This window comes from Telopea speciosissima, chromosome 4 (genome assembly GCF_018873765.1).
Source record: "Telopea speciosissima isolate NSW1024214 ecotype Mountain lineage chromosome 4, Tspe_v1, whole genome shotgun sequence".
Lineage (NCBI taxonomy): Eukaryota > Viridiplantae > Streptophyta > Magnoliopsida > Proteales > Proteaceae > Telopea > Telopea speciosissima.
This window is the reverse complement of record NC_057919.1, coordinates 25,799,251-25,825,574: the sequence shown is the minus strand read 5'-3', so window position 1 is coordinate 25,825,574 and position 26,324 is coordinate 25,799,251. Positions and strand designations below refer to the sequence as shown.

The window sequence follows — 26,324 nt, the reverse complement described above, 5'->3', positions numbered from 1 at the left end:
TCACGAGAACAGTACCACGAGTTACTGTTCACATGAATAGTGATGCAAGCCCACCTTGACAGCTGGCTTAGAGGAGGATTGTTGAGATTCTTTTCACTCTTCTAATTTCTATTTTCAAATTTAGAAAGAATATTTCATTGCAATAGAGTCTTGGATAGTTTCTAATTTCAGATTTAGAAAGTAGGCTTAGCTTTTATTTAGAAGATCCAACTTAGTTTCTATTCTTATGCAATATTTAGTTTCTAAATATTAGTTTCTAATTATGTTAAGTTTCTATTTCTTTTGTTACATGAGGAGCAAGTTATTGCTGCCTATTTATATGTAAGGCTTTTAGAAGCCAAAGGAGACGATTTGAATAGTTGAATGAAAAAATATTGCTTTGAAGCAAAAGATTCTCTTGTCCAGTGGCTGTGACATGAAGGGCTGGGAGAGCCAAAATCCTAGGGCTAATAGGAGCCTGGTTGTGAGAGCCGAATCCTCTATACCCCTTTCTTCTCTTCTTCTTCTTTTCCCTTTTATGTTCTCCATATGTAACAGAAAAATAGCAATAAAAAAAAAAAGCTGAAGTTTTTAATTTGTCCTTTTCATTGTATCGATCCTGCTGCAATCGATCTCACGCTGGTTTCCCTGGTTCGAGGTCGACTTTGCATTACATATCTTTTATCTTCTTTCCCTTCTTCTATTAAAGACCTGGATTTCTACAGCCAATTATTATCAGCCCATTGTGTCACTGTTTTGTTGGCAGTTTACTGCCTGGTTTCGAGTGCTGTTACAACACTGATAACCGTCCCTACTTCTATTTTTACAGCAAGTTACTAATTCTGATTCCCTTAATATTTCAGTACTGCTTGGTTACTAAATCTGTTATGTGCTTCTGAATTGGTTCTCAATTGCCATTCCTTGATTTAGTTACTAACTTCCGGTAAAATCTCAGTTCCTTATTTTGAACCTTTTCCATTACATTCTAATTTCTGGTTCTAGTTTCTATTTTTGGTACTCTATTGCTTTCTACTTTTGTTACTTTTTAAATATCGTTTCTAATTTCAACAACTGCTAAATCTGAGTTACTATTTTGGGAGTTCCTATTTCTGGTAGTTGCTAAATTCTGGTTTCTACTTTGAGTGCCTAAGCTCAGCTATTCTGGATTGATATGAGGTTTTCTAATGCTTAAAGTATTCACTACCATTTAAATGATTGAAAATGACCCCAAACATAACAAAACATTTTTGTATCTTTATGTTTCCGTGTGTCAAAAAATGCAACATGAATATCTGAAGTCAGAAGAATTTACCAGAACCATTTTGGTACCACTTTAACCCCACATCTAAAATTCTACGAATAAATAATAGGTGAATAATTTTTTATAGACAGAAGAACACTAATTTTTTTAATATAAAAAAGCTACATTACAAAACCCAAGACATGAGAATATCTTAAGACTCAGAGAGCAAATAAAACAAACCTGAGGCAGACTCAAAACAATCACACATCTATTGGATGCCATATGAATGGGCAATTCATTTGGGAAGATTCGATATGAGGCCTCCTTATGCTATGAACAAACCTCATCCAAGATATAACAGTGGCTGAATCACCCTCCACTATTAAATTGTGAAAACCATCCTCAAAGCATATTTCAACCGCATTCTCAGATAATAAGACTCTTTCTTATCACCACAATTTTACTTCAGCAGACCGATGGTTAAATATTTAATCCATCAGTCCCAATGCAATAAATAATTCAATAGGAGGAAGTACATTTTTTTTGCTGCTGAGCAGAGGAAATGCTTTTTATTACAATCAAAGAGAATGAATAAATGCACACCATAACATACCCATCTTTTGGCTTGAGCAGATCAAGGGTAAAATTCTTAATGGTTCTGTAAGCTGGGCCTCCCCATGGTGGTGAGAGAAACACCACGTCTCCCTAATGAAATTCAAACAAATAAGATAAGAGAAAAAGTGGGCATTCTTTATGTTTCAAGGCTGCAGCATCATCCATCACATAGGCATAACTTAAAAATATGAACTCTCAAATCATCATTCAGTACAGCACAAATAAAGTTATCGTTTTAATCATCAAAAAATAAATAAAGTCATCATTTTTGCACCAAAAATATTTCAAAAGTACAAGACATAACTAAAAGTATCCTTCAGTTTTATACAATATATAGCTCCATTAACATCAACACTATAGACCATGGCCTATTTATGACACTAATGTAGTTAACCTGATAGCAGGACTTTGCCACAATTCTTTTTGCGGCATACCCAGAACCTATAACCCGTACTTGCAATAGAAGAGAGAGAGAGAGAGAGAGAAAAGAAAGAATGGAAGAAGAGAAGGATGAGGAAGTAGGAGATGAGACTGCAAGAGAGCAGAATTGTTACTCTAGCAGTCCTTGCTACCACTATTATATAATAACCAAAAGAGTTACATCTAAACATGGAAAGTGATTCCTTGTACAGCTAGCTAGAGAAAATAAAATAGAAGTCCAACTCTAACTAGGAAATAGATATCTAGCCTAACAACGAAATAAGACAAAATAAAGCTAAGAGACAATATCCAGCCACGATAGGGACACTCCCTCCATCGTGGTATACATCAAACACCCCACGACATATATCTTTAACACTCCCCCTCAAGCTGGAGTATACATATCAAAGGCTCCAGCTTGAAGAACAGATATTAAAAGCCGCATCAGTCTTGAGCATAAACAGTAGTGGTAGATGCCAGTGAGCACAGAGAGAACTTCATTCAGGTAGCAATATCCACTCAAGCATCAACAGCATCAGTAGATACCTGGGATCAATCGTAAATAAGGAGGGTGACATAGAAGACGATGTCGCCCAGAGGATTAAAGTAGGGTGGATGAAAGGGAGAAGTGTGTCCGGATTTTTGTGTGATCGGCGTATTCCTTTAAAACTTAGAAGGAAATTTTTGAAAAGACTGACATCAGACCAGCTATGATGTATAGTGCAGAATGCTGGACTGTGAAGAAGTGTCATATAAAAAAAACTTGGCATTGCAGCATAGTTGTCAAGGCTTCGCCTAGGCGTCCAGGCGGATTTCTAGGTGCCTAGACAGCTGCCACCTTATTGTAGGGCACCTTGCACTGGTTTAATTGGTATTGAACCAGGTTCTGGCACTTATTTATGCCAAATATCATTTAAGTAAATGTTTTTATTCATTTACTTAAGATATTATTCATAAATAAGCAAATACCCCCTATTTGAATCCAATAAAAATAGTTAAAAAATCAAATTCCAAAAGAATAAAATGTCAACCCCCTTAGTTCAAGAACAAAAACTCGATTTTTGGCAATAGGTGAAATTTTCAACTTTCTAATATTGGGGTTTATCTCAAATCTAAAAATTCATATATCTTAGCATGCTAAAACAATGCTAAAAACCAAAAGTGCGGTAAAATATCCATTTGTTTTGATATTTAAAAAAATATTTTCATTCAAAGCAATTTTGATAGCATTCGTGCACACCAAATAAAGTTTGACCGGAACAGAACTCCTTCAATATAAATCAGATTTAAACAATCTTAGATTTGTTGGAAAGCTGGCTTTATGCTCTACCTAATACGAAAAGTTTCATGTAAAAATAAATCATTTGATCAATCAAATTTCTTAGAGAACAAAAACATTTCTCTAAATCGAGAGCAGGTTAATTACTTATTGATAAAATTATATTATCTAAGAACAGTATAAACCAAATGTGAGACTAGGTATGCCAGAAAATGACCAATTCCAAGAACATATAAACAAAATATATGTTTTGATTGTTTCAAACTTCCAATAGCTTGCATCTTCAATTCTGTTGTCTTCTATTTCTATGTTGATTTTTTATAACTTGATGTGGCTTAATATTGATTTTTGATGACTTGCTGTGCCTTAATGTTGATTTTTGATGACTTGATGTGGCTTAATGTTGATTTTTGATGATATAAGGTACATATTGTAGCATACTAAACAATGCTAGAAAAGAGGGGAAATAAAAATATAACACTTGGTCACCTAAGCGCTTAAGCACCCCTCCACCGCCTTGGGTCACCTTGCCGCCTTGACAACTATGCGTTGCAGAGATGAAGATGTTGAGATGGATGTGTGGGAAAACTAGGAAGGTTAAAGTAAGGAATGACTATATTAGAGTTGGGCTGGGAGTAGCTCCAATCCATGATATACTTAGAAGGAGTCACTTGAGGTGGCATGGCCATGTTCAACAGAGGCCTTCGGATGCCCCGGTCCTAAGGAGCGACCTGATTCAGATTGCGGGAACCAAAAGAGCTAGTGGCAGGCCTAAGATAACCATAGGAAAAGTGATGAAGAAGGCATGGTTAGCTTAGACCTCGCTCCCTCTATGACTTCAAACAGAGCTGATTGGACAGCGAAGATCGATGTGGCCAACCCCTTTTAGTTGGTCTTTGTTGTTGGGACGTTGTTGTTGTATTACATGCCTCTCTCGAGGACAAGAGCGGAATGTGGAGCAGCTATGATGCGGTTTGTAGCTAAGTTAGGTCAATGCCCTAGAGTTTGTGTCTTTGTTGTGATCTCCTCCTTCTACTTCTTATTACTAATTTTTTGTTTCTACTGGGATCCATGTAGCCGACCCCATTTAGTTGGGATAAGGCTGAGTTGTTGTTGAGCAAAAATAAGCGGTAGTGCATATCAACCACAATCCACAATATCATAGCAGCAATAGCAATATCAAAGGCACTTCTCAAAGAAGAACAGTAATAGTAATCTTCTAAAAAATAGATAAAAAATGCAGTATCCAACAGCTACATCATAAGCCCTTCATAATGAAGGCAAATAGTAAGTACTAATCAACTCAAACAAAGACAGATAAAAGTGCAGCTCCAATGGCTACACATAAGCCCTTCTCAAGGAAAGCACTCCAACTAAGTAATTAACAGGGTAACAATGATGTGATTAGCAAAGATCACATAATTGAAGGTCTAATTAGTAATGATCAGATTCACTCATTGAGCCCCAAACAAAGGTCTCAAATAAAAAATTCCACTAATAAATAGGCAATATAGTTTAGTGCGAACCAAGTAGCAACATTAGGTTGTTAGGGATCAGATAGCATCAGGTTGAAGTAAACCAAATAAAAATGTATTGTTGTTGAATACCATCTTCACAGATAAAATTGTTGTTGAGGACACAAACAAATAAATAATAATAATCTTCAACTGATGACTTGAGCAGATAAGAATAACAATCTTCAATCTCCCCCTCACGTTAATGTAGCCTAGGTGAAATAAATCTCACGTAGGATCAGGTTCTGTCTTAGGGCTGGCCAAATGGACAGATTAGGGTTACTAGGGCAGAAGTTAGGGTTAGGAATGGGAGATTGAGTTAGGGTTTATTGGATAATGGTCTGCAGGTTTTTAGGAGTCTATTAGTATAGGATCTAACTAGGTTTAAATAAGAAATAGAAATTCAGAATATTAGGGTTAGGGTTTTGGGTTTTAGGACTAAAGAGGATAAAGGGATCTAGGGTTTCTAGAGGGAATCAGGCCAAGAGCTTCTGGCCGAGTGTCACAGAGGTAGGGAATAGGGCTCGGCTGAAGTATGGGATGATTTGGATGGCTGGTTAGGTCTAGGCAGGTTTAGGGTTGTTGGGGTGTAATGGAGAAGATAGGAAATTAGGGTTTAGTTGTTGAGATGAAGGCTGCAGGTTAGGTCGAGTGGAAGGTCTGCTGTGAGGGATCTGTGGTTAGAAGTTTAATGAAAACTGATGGTCAGATCTATAGTTACGAAGGAATCCTAGTTAAAATAGGAGTTGCAGATTTAATGGGGTTGAGGGTTATGGAAATTGATAGAGGATGTAGGGCTGGGTTAGGGAAGAAGAAGGAACTAATTAATTGCAGAATTCTGTAACAGCTTTACTTGTAATAGAAGAACTTCAATGGCAGCAACTTGAAGAGCTTGATTGAAGAAGAAGAAGAACCTCCCGATCTGCGAGATGCAAGGAGTCGCTGGATTTCTCCAACCCTAGCCCTTGATATAACTCACAAGGGGTCTTGATATGACACACAAGACAGAGAAGCAGCAGTAGTCATGGCGGCAGCAGCAAGAAGAAGCAAAATTTCAAACATAATAGGTGGGGGAGCCTCCCACGATTCTACTATTTATAATAATAAAGGGGGGCCAAAAGGCCTTACAAATAATCAATCTAAAGCAATCCTAATCAGATTAGGAGTAGGGATTCCTAATCTGAATCCTAATTATAAAACATAGACTAGACTTATACTCTAAATAGGAGTATAAGTGTAAACAACTAAAACAAATAAAATAAAATACTAATCCCTCTAAAATCGTGGAGGGGAACTAAGAAGATAAACCATGAAAAAGACTGTCTTAACCCTAGGCTAAAAGAACAAACAAATAAAAAGGCTCCAACGAAAAATCAAAGAACAGCCAAATTAATCATGGTGGATCTGTGGTTAGAAGTTTAATGAAAACTGATGGTCAGATCTGTAGTTACGAAGGAATCCTAGTTATAATAGGAGTTGCAGATTTAATGGGGTTGAGGGTTATGGAAATTGATAGAGGATGTAGGGCTGGGTTAGGGAATAAGAAGGAACTAATTAATTGCAGAATTTAGTAACAGCTTACTTGTAATAGAAGAACTTCAATGGCAGCAACTTGAAGAGCTTGATTGAAGAAGAAGAAGAACCTCCCGATCTGCGAGATGCAAGGAGTCGCTGGATTTCTCCAACCCTAGCCCTTGATATAACTCACAAGGGGTCTTGATATGACACACAAGACAAAGAAGCAAGCAGCACGTCATGGCGGCAAAGAAGAAGAAACAAAATTTCAAACATCATAGGTGGGGAGCCTCCCACGATTCTACTATTTATAATAATAAAGGGGGCCTAAAGGCCTTACAAATAATCAATCTAAAGCAATCCTAATCAGATTAGGAGTTGGGATTCCTAATCTGAATCCTAATTATAAAACATAGAATAGACTTATACTCTAAATAGGAGTATAAGTGTAAACAACTAAAACAAATAAAATAAAATACTAATCCCTCTAAAATTGTGGAGGGGAACTAAGAAGATAAACCATGAAAAAGACTGTTTTAACCGTAGGCTAAAAGAACAAACAAATAAAAAGGCTCCAACGAAAAATCAAAGAACAGCCAAATTAATCATGGTTTCGGCTTCTGCATCAACTCTCCCCGACTTAGAAACATTCATCTTCGATGAATGGGTGAAATCCATGCAACGCTCTGGCAACTTGGGGCTGAGCTTGTTGACTTCATGAATGGGAGTCCACGTACCATGCTTGTGTGAAGAAACTTGTCCACGAACCTTGTGATGAGGAGGAGGAAGTAACATGTGGGCAGCAGCTTCAACACTTCCCTGGCATAATTCTGTTGAAGTTATAACAGTGGGAATATGGTCTTCAAGTCGTGGGGCCTTCTCTTTGAAGAACCAAGGGGGCATCACAAAATCAATGTGTTCAACCTCCATAGGGTCTTCAATATTTATAACCTTCTCATTCAGCCCCACCTCTTCAAGAATAGCAACTTGTTTGATACTGTCTCCCTGTGAAATGTTCCCAATTACATTGTCACAATCAACCACATCATCCATGAGAACTGGAGCAATTGTATGGACACCTTGAGCACCACCATCTAGATCTTCAAGGTGACGGTCTAAGTCTTCATCACTATCAGGGGGTAGTGCATATATGCCATGCTCATCGTGCTCTTCAGAGGTTTCCTCTGCCTTGGCAGTCACATTAACATGTCTATGCTTTTGTGGGCAATCTTTGGCATAGTGCCCAAGTTCATTGCAATGGAAACACTTGTGGGGTTCATTGCTGTCCATGGGAGCTTTACCTTTATAATCAGCACGTGGAGGACGGGAAGAACTACTAGCGGAGTAGCCTGATCGAGTAGGACCAGCAATAGAATTTCCAGCTCGATTGTGACTAGTGGTAGTAGACTTGAATGCTGAAAAAGTTTTGACAGTACCCTCAGTGGAAGAATCAAATCCTCTATTCCCAACCAATAATTCTTCAGCCTTCAATGCCTTCTCAAAACAATCCTTGACGTCCAGAACATCCACAACGCCAATAGCCCTGAGGATGTCAGATCTCAATCCCAACCACAATCGGGACAACATCTGAGTACCACTTTCTATTGTGTCAGTGCGAGAGGAGAGAGAGTCAAACTTTTGTATGTACTCGGATACAGTCATGTTCCCTTGACAAAGGGAGTTGAATTGATCTTGCATCTGAGCGGTGTAGTGTCTTGGTAAGTACTTCTCTTTCAAATCATACTTCATATCCTCCCAGTTGGTAGGTGCTTTACCTTCATGTTCCATGTCCCGCTCTGCCTTGCGCCACCATTCTCGAGCAGAACCAATTAGTTTAGTGCACGCCAGTCTCATCTTTCGGTCTTTAGGCAAATCATACCAGTCAAAGTAGTCATCTAGGGCAGCAAGCCAGTCATAGAATTTTTGTGGATCACCATGCCCATCATACTCTTTCAATTCTAGCTTGACCTTCTGTGTATCGAACCGCCGGTTAGAAGCTTCATCTCCAGTGAAGTAGGACCTCAAATATTCCTCAAAGTTAGGTCTTCGAGGTGCTTCAGTAGTTCTGTCCCTGTCTTCTCTGTAGTCATCTCTGTCATACCTACGTCGATCCCTGTAGTCTCGGTCATGTCTAGACTGATCTCTGTGGTCCCTGTGACGTCTGGGATGACCTCTATGATATTCATCCCTTCCCAGAGTTCCATGTACTTCAGAATGAACTTGGAATCTGTTTTCCTCTACATATAGAGGGTTGCTTACAAGAGGCACAGCTTGCCTTTGTTCTATTGTTGTCATTCGATCACCAAGAGCTTGCTGGTCTGTGGAAATCTTCTGCAGCATAGTCATGATTGCAGCAAGGGAATCGGGTGGGGGTGGTTGTGTGGGGTCCACAGCAGGGTTGCCATGTTCTTCCATGGCCCTGATACCAATTTAATGTAGCCTAGGTGAAATAAATCTCACGTAGGACCAGGTTCTGTCTTAGGGCTGGCCGAATGGACAGATTAGGGTTACTAGGGCAGAAGTTAGGGTTAGGAATGGGAGATTGAGTTAGGGTTTAGGAGTCTATTAGTATAGGATCTAACTAGGTTTAAATAAGAAATAGAAATTCAGAATATTAGGGTTAGGGTTTTGGGTTTTAGGACTAAAGAGGATAAAGGGATCTAGGGTTTCTAGAGGGAATCAGGCCAAGAGCTTCTGGCCGAGTGTCACAGAGGTAGGGAATAGGGTTCGGCTGAAGTATGGGATGATTTGGATGGCTGGTTAGGTCTAGGCAGGTTTAGGGTTGTTGGGGTGTAATGGAGAAGAGAGGAAATTAGGGTTTAGTTGCTGAGATGAAGGCTGCAGGTTAGGTCGAGTGGAAGGTCTGCTGTGAGGGATCTGTGGTTAGAAGTTTAATGAAAACTGATGGTCAGATCTATAGTTACGAAGGAATCCTAGTTAAAATAGGAGTTGCAGATTTAATGGGGTTGAGGGTTATGGAAATTGATAGAGGATGTAGTGCTGGGTTAGGGAATAAGAAGGAACTAATTAATTGCAGAATTCTGTAACAGCTTTACTTGTAATAGAAGAACTTCAATGGCAGCAACTTGAAGAGCTTGATTGAAGAAGAAGAAGAACCTCCCGATCTGCGAGATGCAAGGAGTCGCTGGATTTCTCCAACCCTAGCCCTTGATATAACTCACAAGGGGTCTTGATATGACACACAAGACAGAGAAGCAGCAGCAGTCATGGCGGCAGCAGCAAGAAGAAACAAAATTTCAAACATACTAGGTGGGGGAGCCTCCCACGATTCTACTATTTATAATAATAAAGGGGGGCCAAAAGGCCTTACAAATAATCAATCTAAAGCAATCCTAATCAGATTAGGAGTTGGGATTCCTAATCAGAATCCTAATTATAAAACATAGAATAGACTTATACTCTAAATAGGAGTATAAGTGTAAACAACTAAAACAAATAAAATAAAATACTAATCCCTCTAAAATCGTGGAGGGGAACTAAGAAGATAAAACATGAAAAAGACTGTTTTAATCCTAGGCTAAAAGAACAAACAAATAAAAAAGCTCCAACGAAAAATCAAAGAACAGCCAAATTAATCATGGTGGATCTGTGGTTAGAAGTTTAATGAAAACTGATGATCAGATCTGTAGTTACGAAGGAATCCTAGTTAAAATAGGAGTTGCAGATTTAATGGGGTTGAGGGTTATGGAAATTGATAGAGGATGTAGGGCTGGGTTAGGGAATAAGAAGGAACTAATTAATTACAGAATTCTGTAACAGCTTACTTGTAATGGAAGAACTTCAATGGCAGCAACTTGAAGAGCTTGATTGAAGAAGAAGAAGAACCTCCCGATCTGCGAGATGCAAGGAGTCGCTGGATTTCTCCAACCCTAGCCCTTGATATAACTCACAAGGGGTCTTGATATGACACACAAGACAAAGAAGCAAGCAGAGTCATGGCGGCAAGAAGAAGAAGAAACAAAATTTCAAACATAATAGGTGGGGAGCCTCCCACGATTCTACTATTTATAATAATAAAGGCCAAAAGGCCTTACAAATAATCAATCTAAAGCAATCCTAATCAGATTAGGAGTTGGGATTCCTAATCTGAATCCTAATTATAAAACATAGAATAGACTTATACTCTAAATAGGAGTATAAGTGTAAACAACTAAAACAAATAAAATAAAATACTAATCCCTCAAAAATCGTGGAGGGGAACTAAGAAGATAAACCATGAAAAAGACTGTTTTAAGAGTCTAAAACGCCATGGTCGCCTTCTCGTCGGGTGTTACCCCTACCTTGTAAGTGTGTTTCTTCATCATGTCTGGGATCAGTGAATCGACAGAGGGTGTTTAGAGCCATGGCTCTGTTAAGAATAGGAGTTTAAGGGGTATTCTTGTACATAACCCCATGTGTTTTATGTTTCTTCTGTTATTTGTATAAGGCCAGGGGCCCCTGTGTAATTTATTATTCTTTTCAATATAAGCATGTTTGTCTCTAGTTTGAGACACAACAGATTAACACAAATCGAGATTACTCTTCTCCTCTCCTCTCTTCTTCTCCTTTTCCTTCCTCTCTAAAACTGAACATGGTATCAGAGCTTATTGTTCCTGGAGTTTGAAGAGGTTAGAAGGGAGTTTAGTAGGCTAAGAGTTGGGTTCTCCTCTTGGTTGCTGCTGGTGTTTGTACTCAAACCTAAGGTTCTTCACAGACCTGGTTCTCCCTTGTTTCTAACCCAAATGGAGAGCAATCAGGTGCTTTAGTTTCGTTTGGAGGCCTCATTTCTTCCCATTGTGTTATCTCAAGCCATCTGGAAGCATTCAAGGGACAGGAGTGAATCTCGGCCAGGGCTGTTCTGCCTGTTTTTCCGCCAGCCAGAGTTTGTGATTGGCCATTGCTCTTCAATAGAGCTTTGTTTGGCAGTTTTTTTGGTAAGGAAGGTTATTTCTTTTCACTTCGCTGCTGTTTGATGCTTGTGTGAAGTTCTACAAGTCATTTCAAGTGTTTTTGGCCTAGTTTTCCTCTGTTTTTTTCTGTTGCTTCTTGGGAACCAACTGTTCTTGCTTGAGGTGTTGTTGGTTGTTTCTCCCAAGTGTTTTTTCTGTTTGCTTTGAAGCCACCATGGGTGAAAAGACTGTTGAGACATCTGAACTCCCCACTGGTGCAGCAGCCTTGCCTATTACCCCTTCATATGAGAATCCAAATGTTCAGCTTCCCATTGTCAAGCTTAACAATAATAATTACTTGGATTGGTCACGGTCAATGAAACTCATTCTTCGGAGTAGGGGGAAGTTGGGATATATATCTGGGAGCTTTAAAGCCCCTTCCTCTGCTGATCCAGGTTACTCCAAATGGGAAACTGAGAACTCCCTTGTGATGACTTGGCTCATTTTTTCAATGAAGCCGGAGATTGGACGAAGGTTTATGAGCAAGGAGACAGCCAAAGATATTAAGGATAGTGTTGCTCGTATTTTTGATAGAGTGGGGGACTCTACAAAGGTTTATCAACTTCTCCAACAGATTGTTAGCCTGCGCCAGGGTGACAAAAGTATCTCTGAGTACTATAGCCTTGTTGTGGGACTTTGGGAGGAGTATAATCACTACAGAGATCTCCAGCTGTGTCCTGTTGATGAGTCTAAAGTGCATCAGTTGTTTGAGAAGGAGAGGGTCCTGTTCCTTCTTGGTGGTCTTAACTCTGAGTTCGAACCCATAAGGGTACAGATACTTGGTCAACCAAGTCTTCCCTCCCTGGAGGAGGTGTGTGGTTATTTACAGAGTGAGGAGACCCGTAGAAGTGCTATGGAGACCACTCCTACTGTTGAGCGTTCTGCTCTTGTTTCATCCACTCCACAGGACCGTCCTCCCTTCACTAAGGGGGCTGGTAAAGGCCAATTCTCCTGTGACTATTGTGGCAAGTCTGGGCATAAGAAGGAGTTTTGTTGGGATCTTCATGGGAAACCATCCTCTACTACATCTGGAGGACAGAAAGGACCGAAGAAGAATGGGCCTAAAGCCCATGTTGGGGTTCATGAGTCTGATTCATCCTCCCTCTCCAAAGAAGACATAGCAGCTTTTCGTCGGATTGTAGCACACTTGGATGGATCCTCCTCTACTGCTGCCACTACTTCCACTGCTCTACAGGCCTCTACCTCTTCTGCCCCCACTCCCTGGGTCATTGACTCGGGGTCCACAGATCACATGACTGGTAGGTCTCAGCTTTTTAATTCCTACTCTGTTTGTTCAGGAAAAGATAAGGTAAAAATTGTTGATGGTTCCCTTTCTTCCATCTCGGGTAAGGGAGATGTCCAAGTCACTCCACTTATCCCTTTGAAGTCTATCTTTCATTTTCCCCACTTTGCTACTAATCTTCTTTCTGTTAGCCAATTGACTAAATCTTTGAACTACTTTGTCACCTTTTTTCCTACCCATTGTCTGTTTCAGGATTTGGTGACGAAGAGGGTGATTGGCAATGGACGTGAGGCTGATGGATTATATGTTCTGGACACTTGTGCTTCCCCTGTGATGACAACTCAATCTTATGTGTGTGGGCAACATGGCGGACATGCATAGGAGGCTATTTTGCTTTGGCATCAGCGTTTGGGACATCCTTCTTTTTCTGTTATGCGAAAATGTTGCCACATTTATTTACCTCTTTTCCTGTCAATCATGTTTTTCATTGTGAACCTTGTCTTTTTACAAAAAGTTGTAAGACAGTTTATCCATCTTCTAGTAATAGATCTAATTCACCTTTTCACATTGTTCATACTGATGTTTGGGGTCCTTCCCCTGTTACTTCTTTACGTGGCTTCCGCTACTTTGTCTACTTTATTGATGACTTCTCTCGAGTTACTTGGGTTTATCTCTTGAAACAAAAGAGTGATGTCTATGCTGCGTTTCAAAACTTTTATGAGTTGGTGTATACTCAGTTTCAAACTCGTATTCAGATTGTCCGTTCTGATAAAGGTGGAGAGTATATGTATGGTTGTTTGGAGTCCTTTTTATCTGATCATGGTATTATCCACCAGGTGGCTTGTGTTGATACCCCTCAACAAAATGGGGTGGCTGAAACAAAAAACCGCCACCGGCTGGAAGTAGCCCGGTCTCTTTGGTTTACAATGCATGTTCCAAAAACCTTTTGGTCCGACGCCTTACTCACTGCGGTCTTTCTTATCAATCATATGCCCTCCAATGTCTTGAACTTCAGGGTACCTCTTGGGATCTTACCCTCACTTTCTTCTTCTTTCTCCCTTCCCCCACGGGTCTTTGGTTGCATATGCTATGTCCATATTAGCAAATCTGCCCGCACTAAATTGGATCCTAAGTCCTTGAAGTGCCTCTTTCTTGGGTATTCCTCTACCTCTAAAGGATACACCTGTTATCACCCTCCTACCCGTCGGTGGCTTATCTCCAAAGATGTTTCTTTTTTTGAAAACATTCCCTTTTTTCAGTCACCTCTTCAGGGGGAGTGTCATGGTAGTAAGGTTGAAGAGGCTCCTGAGTTTGTATCCTTTCCTTCCTCCTCTCTCGTTCCTATTTCCCCATTTCAGATTGACAAGGGAAAGAAAAGTTTTGAGGATACTATTGTTGTGGATACTGTTGTTGAGGGGGAGTCTCCGAGTGCACAGGTGAACAGAGAACAGGGGGAACTACTTGTGTATACAAAGGACAATAGAAATCCTCCATCATGGCTTCCTATAAAGAAGACCTGCCAAAATCCTCCTTCATCTTCTCATCCTGAGCCTCCATCCATTGAGACAGGTATACCTTCCTCTACCCCTCCATCCTCAAACTTAGATCTTCCTATTGCTCACCGCAAAGGAACTCGAGCTTGTACTAATCCCATTGCCAAGTTTGTCTCCTATGATTCTATCTCCCCTACAGGTGTTGCCTTCACAGTGGCTATCTCCTCCACCTCTATTCCTAAGAGTGTAGTAGAGGCCATGGCTGATCCAAAATGGAGAGAAGCAATGACTACCGAGATGGTGGCCCTTGAGAAGAACCACACTTGGGATCTTGTTGAACTCCCAAAGGGGAGAGTTCCGGTTGGATGCAGATGGGTATTCACAGTCAAGTTCAAGTCTGATGGTACTGTAGAGAGATATAAGGCAAGGCTGGTTGCTAAGGGCTATACCCAGGTGTATGGCATTGATTATCAGGAAACCTTTGCTCCAATGGCCAAGCATAACTCCATTCGGGTACTCCTCTCAATGGCTGCAAATCTTGATTGGCCATTATACCAGCTTGATGTAAAGAATGCTTTCTTACATGGTGACTTAGAAGAAGAAGTCTACATGCATTCTCCTCCTGGGTTCAAACATCCTAGTGGCAATGGAAAAGTATGTCATCTTAGGAAGGCTCTTTATGGCCTTAAACAATCTCTTAAGGCTTGGTTTGAGAGGTTTAGACAAGCTATCCTACAGAATGGATACACCCAAAGTCAAGGCGATCACACTTTGTTTATAAAAAGGAAGGGCAGCACTATCACAGCTCTTATTGTATATGTTGATGACATTGTGGTCACGGGAAACAGCGAGGCTGAAATCTCAAAGCTTAAACTTTACTTGGCTCGGCAATTTGAGATCAAGGATCTTGGTCCATTGAAGTATTTTCTGGGGATTGAAGTTTCAAGATCCAAGCAAGGGATCAATGTTTGTCAGAGAAAGTTTGTCCTTGATCTACTTACAGAGACATGGTACTTAGGGTGTAAGCCAGCCTCCTCCCCTATTGATCAGAATCACAAACTAGGAGAAGATTGTGGTGAATCTCTTGTAGATGCTGAAAAACATCAGAGATTAGAAGGCAAGCTAATCTATCTTTCCCTTACCCGACCTGACATAGCCTATGCTGACAGCGTGGTAAGTCAGTTTATACATGCACCAAAAATGGGACATCTTGATGCAATTTATAGAATCCTCAAATATTTAAAGTCATGCCCTGGAAAAGGTCTTCTCTTTTCTAGGAATGGTCACTTGAGGACTGAAGCATACACTGATGCTAATTGGGCTGGATCTATTTCTGATCGAAGATCCACTTCAGGATACTGTACTTTTGTTGGTGGAAATTTGGTTACTTGGCGAAATAAGAAGCAACCTGTGGTGGCTAGATCAAGCGCTGAGGCAGAATTTAGAGCCATGGCTCATGGAGTGTGTGAAATCTTGTGGCTGAAGAGACTTGTTCAAGAATTGGGATTTGAGACTGTTAAACCTATGAGTTTATATTGTGACAACAAGGCAGCCATAAGTATTGCCCACAACCCAGTGCAATATGACAGGACTAAGCATGTTGAGGTTGATAGACATTTTATTAAGGAAAAGATTGAGTCAAAGACCATCTGCACCCCTTTTGTGAAGACAAATGAACAAGTGGTCGACATCTTCACCAAAGGACTTAGCACTCATCATTTTGACTGTTTATTGAACAAGTTGGGTATGTATGACATATACCACCCAGCTTGAGGGGGAGTGTTAAGAATAGGAGTTTAAGGGGTATTCTTGTACATAATCCCATGTGTTTTATGTTTCTTCTGTTATTTGTATAAGGCCAGGGGCCCCTGTGTAATTTATTATTCTTTAAGCATGTTTGTCTCTAGTTTGAGACACAACAGATTAACACAAATCGAGATTACTCTTCTCCTCTCCTCTCTTCTTCTCCGTTTCCTTCCTCTCTAAAACTGAACAGGCTCATGGAGTATGTGAACTTCTATGGTTGAGAAGGCTAGTCCAAGAGTTGGGGTTTGATACCGAGGCACCCATACATCTCTATTGTGATAACAAGGCTACATTAGCATAGCTCATAATCCTGTGCACCATGACAGGACGAAACACATAGAGGTGGATAGAAATTTCATCAAGGGGAAGATTGACTCTGGCTACATATGCACCCATTTTGTAAGGACTGGTGATCAGTGGACAGTTATCTTCACAAAGGGGCTCATTCATCATCACTTTAGTACCCTGTTGTGCAAGCGGGGAATGTATAACATTTATTCTCCAGCTTTAGGGGGAGTGTTAGAGTTATGTATTAAAGGTACTTTGGGAACTAGTTTATTTACGTATTGTCTTAATTAATTGTATGTCTTTTTTTTACTTTTCACCTCCCTGGGGATTTGTATGTAATTCCATATATTATATTAGTGAAGTAATATAGGTTTGGTAGAGTCGTAGAGATCATTTCTCTAACACACAACATTCCATTATCATCTCCCTTCATCTTCTCTTCTCCTTCTTCTTCAACCTTCTACTCTCATCTCTCTCATTGTTCTCTTACAATCTCTAACTTCCAACTTGCATGATTTTCAAGACACAGATGGTAGTTTTTCTTGCTTTGTTTTTCAAGTGTTCCAAAGTTATCAACTGGTGGATTCATTTTGAAGGCCAAAGTGGGAGGGTAGAAAATTGACAATGTCATACCTACATGAAGCCAATCCAAATTTTAAGTCTTTTAAAGGTAAACCTTGACAATTGCTCATCAAGACACCTAATTTGAAGAAAATAGATAGCATAGTTGTCATAGAGTCAAGAATCTAGGCGGTGGCCAGGCGCCTAGGCAACTAAGGCGTGCAGCATATTCCAAATGGGCTTCAGATGTAAAATCTGATCATTTTTAAGATGTAAATTTGAGGGGGGTTTATATGCAAACCTGAAATTCTTATTTCTTTTACTTGTGAATATGAGGGGTAATGTATGAAAATAAAAAAATATCTTCATTAAAGCTATAATTTAACAAATGAAACCCATTTGATCTTCTTCCCCTTTAATGTTGACAGCGGAAGAGGTGGTAGGTGCAGCTGTTAGAGTTATTAAACTTTATGTCCTAGGGGTACTTTAGGAACTGGACCTTATCTAGTTCCCTTATTATGTAATTTCTTCTTTTTCTTCTTTTTACCTTTTACCTCCCTAGGGAGGTTGGATGTAATATGTTAAGAGTTGTTATTTGGGTAATATAGGTGTGGAAAGAATAATCTCTAACACAACAATTACAACCGAAATAGTTTCTTCTTTCTCCTTGTCTCCTTCTTCCTCTCCTCTCTTCCTCTTCCTCCTCCAACTTCTTCTCCTCTTCTTACCTACTTTCCTAACCTAAAATCTAACTTGGTATCAGAGCTTTAGGTTTGAGAGTTGCATCAATCCTCTTGCTTCTATTCTTTTCCCTCTCTTTGGAACCCTAGCACACAAGGGATTCCAAGGAAGGGGCTCTCATGTAAACAACTTGCTGGAATAGCATGAGATAGGTTATATACATCCTATTTAAGAGATGGAAGATATCTTTTGAGCTTTCTTGAAGCTCTAGTGAAAGTTTTGAAGCTCATCTAGCTGCAGCCAGATTTCCACCAGTTGCAGGTTGCAGTCCCAGTTTCATCTCCATTTCGGCATGGGTTTAGTTGTTGGAGCAGCTCACTACGACCGTACAAGGGTCCTACTTCAGCCTCTAGTGTTCTCTATTGATGGATGAGGCTCTTCTTTGAGCATAACTCAGTGTCGTGGTGTCTCTTTTCTGCCCACGTAAACCCGATAATGCTGCCCTTCTCTTGTTCTTGCATTTGGGGTACATTGGGCCTCTTTTTGACTGAGGGGTGAGTATGAATACCTGTATTTGACATCTTGGAGCTTGTGTAAGCTGTTTTTACTCCTTGGAGGAAGCTTTGTCTAGCTGGTACTTGTTTTCTTCCTTGCTGCAATTTCTGTTTTTGTGTTGGAATCCTCTATTTGGGTTGAGTGTGTACTCCCCACTTGCTGTTGGAAATCTGATTTATGGTTAAGTATTGTTTCCCATACAATATGGTTGATTCGGGTACATCTGGACTTGGTCCGGTTGATTCACAGCCCACTCTAGCTGCCCCTCAGTTGGTTTATAAGAGCACACATACACAGATTTCCTTTGTGAAGCTTGATGGCACTAACTACTTGGACTGGTCACACTCTGTGAAGCTTTCCCTTAGGAGCAAAGGGAAACTTGGGTACATTACTGGTACTATTAAAGCTCCAGAGCCTGGTTCACCTACCTATGACAAATGGGAGACCGAAAACTCTACAGTCATGACATGGTTAATTTTCTCCATGACATCCAAGATTGGGAGAAGGTTTATAAGAAAAGACACTGCCAAAGCAATCTGGGACAGTGTCTCCCAAACTTTTGATACAATGGGTGACTCTGCCAAGGTCTATCAGCTTCAACAAAAAATTAACTCAATGAGGCAGGGTGACAGGACCATTTCTGCATACTACAATGCTTTTCTTGGTCTTTTGGAGGAGTGCGACCACTACAGGGATCTTCACTTGACCAACCCAGAGGAGCGTGTATCAAACTCTTGAAAAGGAGCGTGTCTTCACTTTACTTGGTGGTCTGAACCCTGACTATGAGCCAATCAGGCTCCAGATTTTAGGTCGGTCTCCCCTTCCATCTCTTAGTGAGGTCTGTAGTTACTTACAGAGTGAGGAGACTCGGCATGTTGCTATGGAACCAACACCAGCATCATCTCTTGAGAGGTCAGCTCTCAATTCTAGTTCTTTCCGAGACACCCGTGGAGGTGGTAGAGGCCAAGGGCCTAACCGTGAGGAAGACAAAGCAGTGGAGAGAGTTGGTGCCAGTGGAGTTGGGAGAGACAGGTTTAAATGTGATCATTGTGGGAGAACTGGACACACCAAGGATAGGTGTTGGTCTCTTCATGGTCGTCCTCCTGGCACACGAGGTCATGGTAGCCGTAGAGGGGGAGCTAGAGCACACTTTGTGATGACTGAGGCAGATGCTACACAGGATGACTCCACTTTGGCAGATGTAGTGTTTCGCAGGGTTATGTCACAGCTGAGTACATCTCCTGCACCCACCGTGGCCAGCTCTTCTTCATCCTCAGCTTTGCAGGTCTCCACCGCCGCTTCCACTACAACCCAGTCTTGGGTCATTGACTCTGGTGCCACTGACCACATGACTGGTGCGTCCCATTATTATGATTCCTATACCATTTGCTCTGGTAAGGATAAGGTTAGTGTAGCTGATGGCTCCCTTTCCTCCATATCTGGTAAGGGTAGTATTCTTGTTACATCATCTATTTCCCTTACTTCCATTCTTCATGTCCCTAACCTTACACTTAATCTTTTATCTGTGAGTCACGTGACTAAATCTCTGAACTGTTGTGTAAAATTTTTTCCTTCTCACTATCTTTTTCAAGATTTGGTGACGAAGAGGATTATTGGTAGTGGACGTGAGCAGCAATGCCTTTACCTTTTTTACCCTTTTTTGCCCACAGCTCAGTCCTATATGTGTGGACGTAATGATAGTAGTTCTGTGGAGTCTATTATGTTATGGCATCGTCGTCTTGGCCATCCATCTTTTGTTGTAATGAGGAAACAGTTGCCTCACTTATTTTCTTCTATTACTTCTTCTCATGTTTTTCACTTTTTCAATGTGAACCATGTATGTTTGCCAAACACTATTGTTCTTCTCATCCATATCATGGTAATAGAATTGTTGCTCCTTTCCATATTGTGCATACTGATGTTTGGGGACCTTCCCCAACTATCTCTTTATTTGGATATTGTTACTTTGTGTCATTTGTTGATGATTTTTCTCGCGCTACTTGGACTGTTCTTATGAAACATAAAAGTGATGTTTGTGATGCATTTCAGAATTTTTATCAGATGATTCTTACTCAGTTTGATACTCGTATCAAAATTGTTCAGTCTGATAAAGGAGGAGAATACATGTTTGGTGGCCTCCAAGCCTTCTTCACTAATAATGGCATTATCCATCAGCTCGCGTGTGTTGACACACCCCAACAAAATGGGCTTGCTGAGAGGAAAAATCATCATTTATTAAAGGTCACCCGTAGTCTCTTGTTTGGCATGCATGTTCCCAAGACCTTCTGGTCTGAAGCTCTTCTCACTGCTTCCTTTCTCCTTAATCGCATGCCTACCAAACTTCTTGATTTCAAATCTCCCTTAGAAATCTTATCTCCACAGGTTTCTACTTTCTCTCTTCCTCCTAAAGTCTTTGGTTGTGTTTGTTACGTGCATGTTAACAAATCACATCGTACTAAACTTGATCCCAAAGCTCTGAAGTGTCTCTTTCTTGGGTACTCTTCTACTACCAAAGGTTACAAGTCCTATCACCCATCTTCTCGCAGGTACTTCACCTTCAAAGATGTGACTTTCCTTGAGTCTGTCCCTTTCTTTGCACCATCTCAGCATCCTCTTCAAGAGGAGAATTGTGGAAGTGAATAGGCTGCTGATTTCCTTCATTATCCTCTACCTATCTCTCCCTTTATGCTTGACATTGGAAAGCACAGGGCTGTGGATGTGAATACAGATTTGGTTGTTGACAGTGGTCCTGGTCTGGTAAGGAGAAGGATTACCACATTAAATACATGAAAGGTGAAAACTAACATAATGAAGGAAAGAAGACCTACCAAGAGTCCTCTTTGGATCCAGATCCACATCCTGAGATTCATTCTCCTCAATCAAGTGATATCCCTTCTCCTCCATCTGATTTAAACCTTCCTATTGCTGTTAAAAAGGGGAAAAAAGCTTATACTAATCCTATAGCCCAGTTTATCTCCTATGATGCTCTTTCTCCTACAGGTCTTGCCTTTATTGCTGCTCTCTCTATAGCTTCTATTCCCATGAATGTTACTGATGCTATGTCTGACCCAAAGTGGAGACAAGCTATGTCTAAGGAGATGGTGGCTCTAGAAAAGAATGGTACTTGGCATTTGATGGATCTTCCCAAGGGACGTGTCCCAGTTGCATGCAGATGGGTCTATACAATCAAGTATAAATCTGATGGTACTGTTGAGAGATACAAAGCAAGGTTGGTAGCCAAGGGGTACAGTCAAGTCTATGGGATTGACTATCAGGAGACATTTGCACCTGTGGCTAAGCACAACTCTATAAGAGTTCTTTTATCTTTGACTGCCAATAAAGATTGGCCATTATATCAGTTAGATGTAAAGAGTGCCTTTCTCCATGGTGCCTTAGAAGAGGAAGTGTACATGCAACCCCCACCAGGCTTCAAAATAGCTTTAGCTGAAGGGAAGGTGTGTCTCCTCAAGAAGGCACTATAAGGACTCAAACAGTCACCAAAGGCATGGTTTGAGCGCTTCCGACAGGCTATTCTGAGGAATGGATATTCCCAAAGTCAAGCTAACCACACTCTCTTTACCAAGCGAGGCAATGGTACCATCACAGCCCTCATTGTCTATGTTGATGATTTTGTAGTCACTGGAGATGATATGGCTGAAATAAATAAACTGAAAAACTACTTGGTTGAACAGTTTGAAATCAAAGATCTGGGTCCCTTGAAGTATTTCTTAGGTATTAAAGTATCAAGGACCAAGAGAGGAATCAACATATGTCAACGAAATCTTGTGCTTGATTTGCTGACAGAAACAGGGATATTAGGTTGCAAACCGGCAAATTCTCCTATTGAGCAAAATCACAAACTAGGAGAAGATTGTGGTCCTTCTCTTGTTGATGCGGGAAAGTACCAGAGGCTAGTTGGGAAGCTTATTTACTTTTCTATAACACGCCCATATATTTCCTATGCAGTGGGAGTAGTAAGCCAATTTGTTCATGCCCCCAAGAGTGGCCATTTAGATGTTGTGTATCGTATTCTTAGATATTTGAAGTCATACCCAGGGAAAGAACTGTTGTATGCCAGGCACAACCACCTGAGAGTGGAAGGTTTTACTAATGCTGATTGGGCTGGATCCATCATAGATAGGAGGTCTACCTCCGGCTATTGTACCTTTGTGGGAGGTAACTTGGTTACATGGAGAAGCAAAAAACAGCCGGTTGTAGCTAGATCCAATGCCGAGGCAGAATTTAGAGTTATGGCTCATGGAGTGTGTGAACTCATATGGTTAAAAGGAGTAGTTCAGGAACTGGGGTTTGACACTGAAGGCCCTATGAGACTCTACTGTGACAACAAGGCTGCCATCAGTATTGCCCACAATCCAGTACAACATGACAGAACCAAGCACATTGAAGTTGATCAACACTTCATCAAGGAGAAGGAGACTCTGGCTGCATTTGTACTCCTTTTGTAAAGACTAGTGATCAACTGGCAGACATCTTCACCAAGGCACTTGCCTCTCTTCAGTTTAGTACTCTCCTGTGCAAGCTGGGAATGCATGACATTTATTCTCCAGCTTGAGGGGGAGTGTTAGAGTTATTAGACTTTATGTCCTAGGGCTACTTTAGGAACTGGACCTTATCTAGTTCCCTTATTATGTAATTTCTTCTTTTTCTTCTTTTTACCTTTTACCTCCCTAGGGAGGTTGGATGTAATATGTTAAGAGTTGTTATTTGGGTAATATAGGTGTGGAGAGAATAATCGCTAACACAACAATTACAACCGAAATAGTTTCTCTTCTTTCTCCTTGTCTCCTTCTTCCTCTCCTCTCTTCCTCTTCCTCCTCCAACTTCTTCTTCTCTTCTTACCTACTTTCCTAACCTAAAATCTAACTGCAGCATCAGTTCCTGTTACGTACTGTAAATATCCATCCCAAAAGCTCAAACTATTGAGTGGAGGGACTCACAGGTATATGAGAGAACGAAAGGCATCAGGCCGAGGTGGGACTATTCTCCCAACACCTACCACCTCCTCCTATAGAGGACAGTGGTGGCAGTGGCTGCTGCTGACCTTTATGGCGGTAGTGGCAGCTGCTACTGCTTCTTCGCCCTACTTTTCTTCTTATTTCTCCATGAGTCCATTCTTTCTCTGGTTTTCTCCTCATCCCCCCTTCTTCTTGTTTCCCCCATTTCCTCCCCCTTATACTAATTTTTTTCTTTCTTTTTTTCCCCTTATTTTTCTGTCCAGGCGCCTTGAACAATATGGAGACCGGTCGCTAAATGTTCAAGAACCGCCTTGTCGCCTAAGCGACACCTTGACAACTATGATATTAGTAAGATGGCCAAAGTCTTAAAACCCCTCAGCATCAAATACTCAAACAAGATGGAGGTACTTAATCTTCTAAAATATCAAAGCATTTGAAGTACTTCAATGTCCTTTAGTGATTGTAAATACTAATATTTTAACAATAAACAGATGCTTTACTTATGTAACCAAGTGGGTTAAAAGCCTGTGCTTGCAAAGAAGAAAAGAAGAAACCTAAAGTTGATTAGGATTGTGAAAGCACACATGGAAATGGAATAGAATAGACTTGGGATATTAGCACTGATATTGATCTAAAGTATGAACGTCATTTACAAATTGCAGGTAAGGAAGTATTGTCCACAGCAGAAGGACCAACTAACTTCTACTATAATCTACTCTGATGCAATTTTCTTTACTTGGTACGTGGAATCAAGGTTTAAATAGACCCATTAAATGATAAAATATAATTCCATCAAGACTAAGTTTAGAAAACCAACACGGCAACACCACAACAATTCAACACTATGCTTTTACAACTAGATAACGCTACTCTGCAGGACAATAAGATGTCAAAGTCTCAAAAGATACCTATGTTACTATGCCCAAATATCTCCATCTGCTTTTTTGAAAAGTCTAAATATATTAAGGCCCCATTTGACATTAAGTGGGGTAAAGTAAAATGTTAAAACCTTTTCATTGATATACTGAAATGTAAAAGAAATAGAAAAGAAAATTTTAAATGGGGTGTTTGGTTGGAAGTAAAGTTGAGACGGTGATACAAACATGTGAGAACCAAAAAATAGAGACAGTAAGAGTAGAAATTTTTCAACTGTAATTCTGCATAAACTGAATAAAAATCATTTTAAGTAAACATTACCCACAAGGAAAAAAATATGTGAGGCCCACAAAATTTGCATTACAGCCAACACATGGAAATTGGTTTTCAATCTGAAATATATTGATTTTGTTCAACTTTTAGATATGAAGATTCACTCACTCTCATTTGTGTGTCTTTTTCTTGACAATGAAAATATTATAAACTTCACATCCATCCATGAGCCTAAATGAATAGAAATACAAACTAATTACTCCTAACCAAAGGAAAACTTAACCTAATCTACCCTTGTGGTACTTCATAGCTCCTAGTTTCAGTTTAAAACTTAGGAAGTAATTATCAGTTCAGAAGAAAAAAGTTCCACTAGAATACACGACAAAAAAGATAAGCAACTAAACATACCTTCAGAGATGTAGCAAGTTTGAAAAAATCTCCAACTATAAAATCAATGTAATCTTCAACTCCATAAACCTTTGCATTATTAGAAGCTAATTGAACCTTTCTAGGATCAATATCAATAGCAACAACATGGTAACCCCTGAAAGAACAAACATGAAAGTTAAGCAAGTTCTACAGCTTCAGGAATCTTCTTTACAGTTCGAGAAACCTAGGATGGAACAAAAATGCCATGATATCACAATCAAGGAAGCAGAGAAAACAAATAAGAGGGGGTAAAAAAAGACCATCCCCGTGCATGAGGCTGTCTCTACTGTAGGGGTCTGGGAGGGCCAAACATATACGCAGCCTTACCCCCAGGTTCGCAGGAGAGGCTGTTTCCGAGTTTTGAACCCATAACTAACAGGTTGTGATCGCGCAACTTAACCGTTGCGCCAAAGCTCGCCCACTAGAGAAGAAAATAAGAGAAATTACTTATTAATTAGTGAAAGCTGATTACCACTTCTTATCTGCTTTATCACACACATAGCACTTCACAAACAATAAAGTGCATACTATATAACTTAACCACCTATTTACCTTTTTCATCATCTTTTTATTACAGTTTACAAAAAATTCTAGGAAAAAAATGAATGAAATAACAAATCCCCTCAAGAAAATGATGATAAGGATCAGATGTATAAACTTTCTGTTTTTTCTAGAATCAAATTCATATTTTCTCTCATCATCGATGGGAAAGAATGCAAATCGAATGGTTCATCTTAAACCACTAATATGTTGACTTGGGATATGAACTGGCCTAAAATTTGAAACTAGCTCTTCTCTGATTCAAATTACTTGGTCAACTCACATTCTCGCAAATTGAATTGCATTGCCACCAACCCCTGTGAAACAGTCGATCACGACTCCGATCACGACTCCTCCACCACACCTCTGAGCATGACTGATTGCAATCTTCTCCGGAGTCACCGAAAACCACCCTTCTTCGTCCATTTTAATGCCCTCGTCGTACCTCGAGAAGAGACTATACCGTTGAAGCCAATACTTCCTAACAAGTGGACTAATTGGTTCTTCTTTGAAGGGCTCTTCTGGGATAGCTTTAATTGAAACATGCAGATAATTAAATAGTAAGATACAAAAATTGTTGAATCAAACGAGACGAATCACTGGCTCTGCCTCTGAACATAGCTCTTGTATGATTCGTCTTAAACCCATTTAGGAGTTCGTTCATACCTCTCTGCTTGCTGCGCTTCCGTTTCTTAGAACGAGCACTCCGAGCCATTGCGATCAAGGAATCAAAATCCACCACATACACATTCTCTCTCTCTCTCTCTCTCTCTCTCTCTCTCTCTCTCTCTCTTTCTTTCTTCAACCTGTGCGTAGCTGTAAACTCTGAAATGAGAAATCTGGAAAATGAAAATACTGAGTTTCCCGCGGGTTTGTGATGGGGTCTGGTTGGATAACTACACATCAGACTGGTTTCTACTGGCCTTTTATATCTGCCACTTGGCAGTTTGAAACTTGCACGGGCACGTGCAGTGCGCTGCCCCGGCAGCCAGGCACTAGGGTGAGCGAAATGACCACTGCACTCCTGGGAATTTCTGCCTTTCCATGGAGGCACGGCAGTCATTTCACTCGCCCCTGTGCCTAGGCGCA

At 40.3% G+C, this 26,324-nt stretch overlaps 1 protein-coding gene across 6 annotated transcripts in view; it reads right to left on the bottom strand.

Moving 5' to 3' along the window:
- Positions 1-25,989, bottom strand: part of LOC122658108 (trimethylguanosine synthase-like) — a 47,173-nt gene extending 21,184 nt beyond the window's left edge. For all 6 annotated transcript variants that reach the window (XR_006332419.1, XR_006332420.1, XM_043853001.1 and 3 more), the window contains exons 1-4: positions 25,902-25,989; positions 25,519-25,771; positions 24,675-24,810; positions 1,836-1,927 (exon numbers count right to left, since the gene is read on the bottom strand). Coding sequence is in view for 4 of the 6 variants with exons in the window: in XM_043853001.1 (XP_043708936.1) it covers positions 1,836-1,927; positions 24,675-24,810; positions 25,519-25,771; positions 25,902-25,950 (530 nt within the window). In the remaining 2 variants the exon portion in view is untranslated. The remainder of the gene's footprint in view (positions 1-1,835; positions 1,928-24,674; positions 24,811-25,518; positions 25,772-25,901) is intronic.
- Between the last annotated feature and the right edge of the window lie 335 nt (positions 25,990-26,324).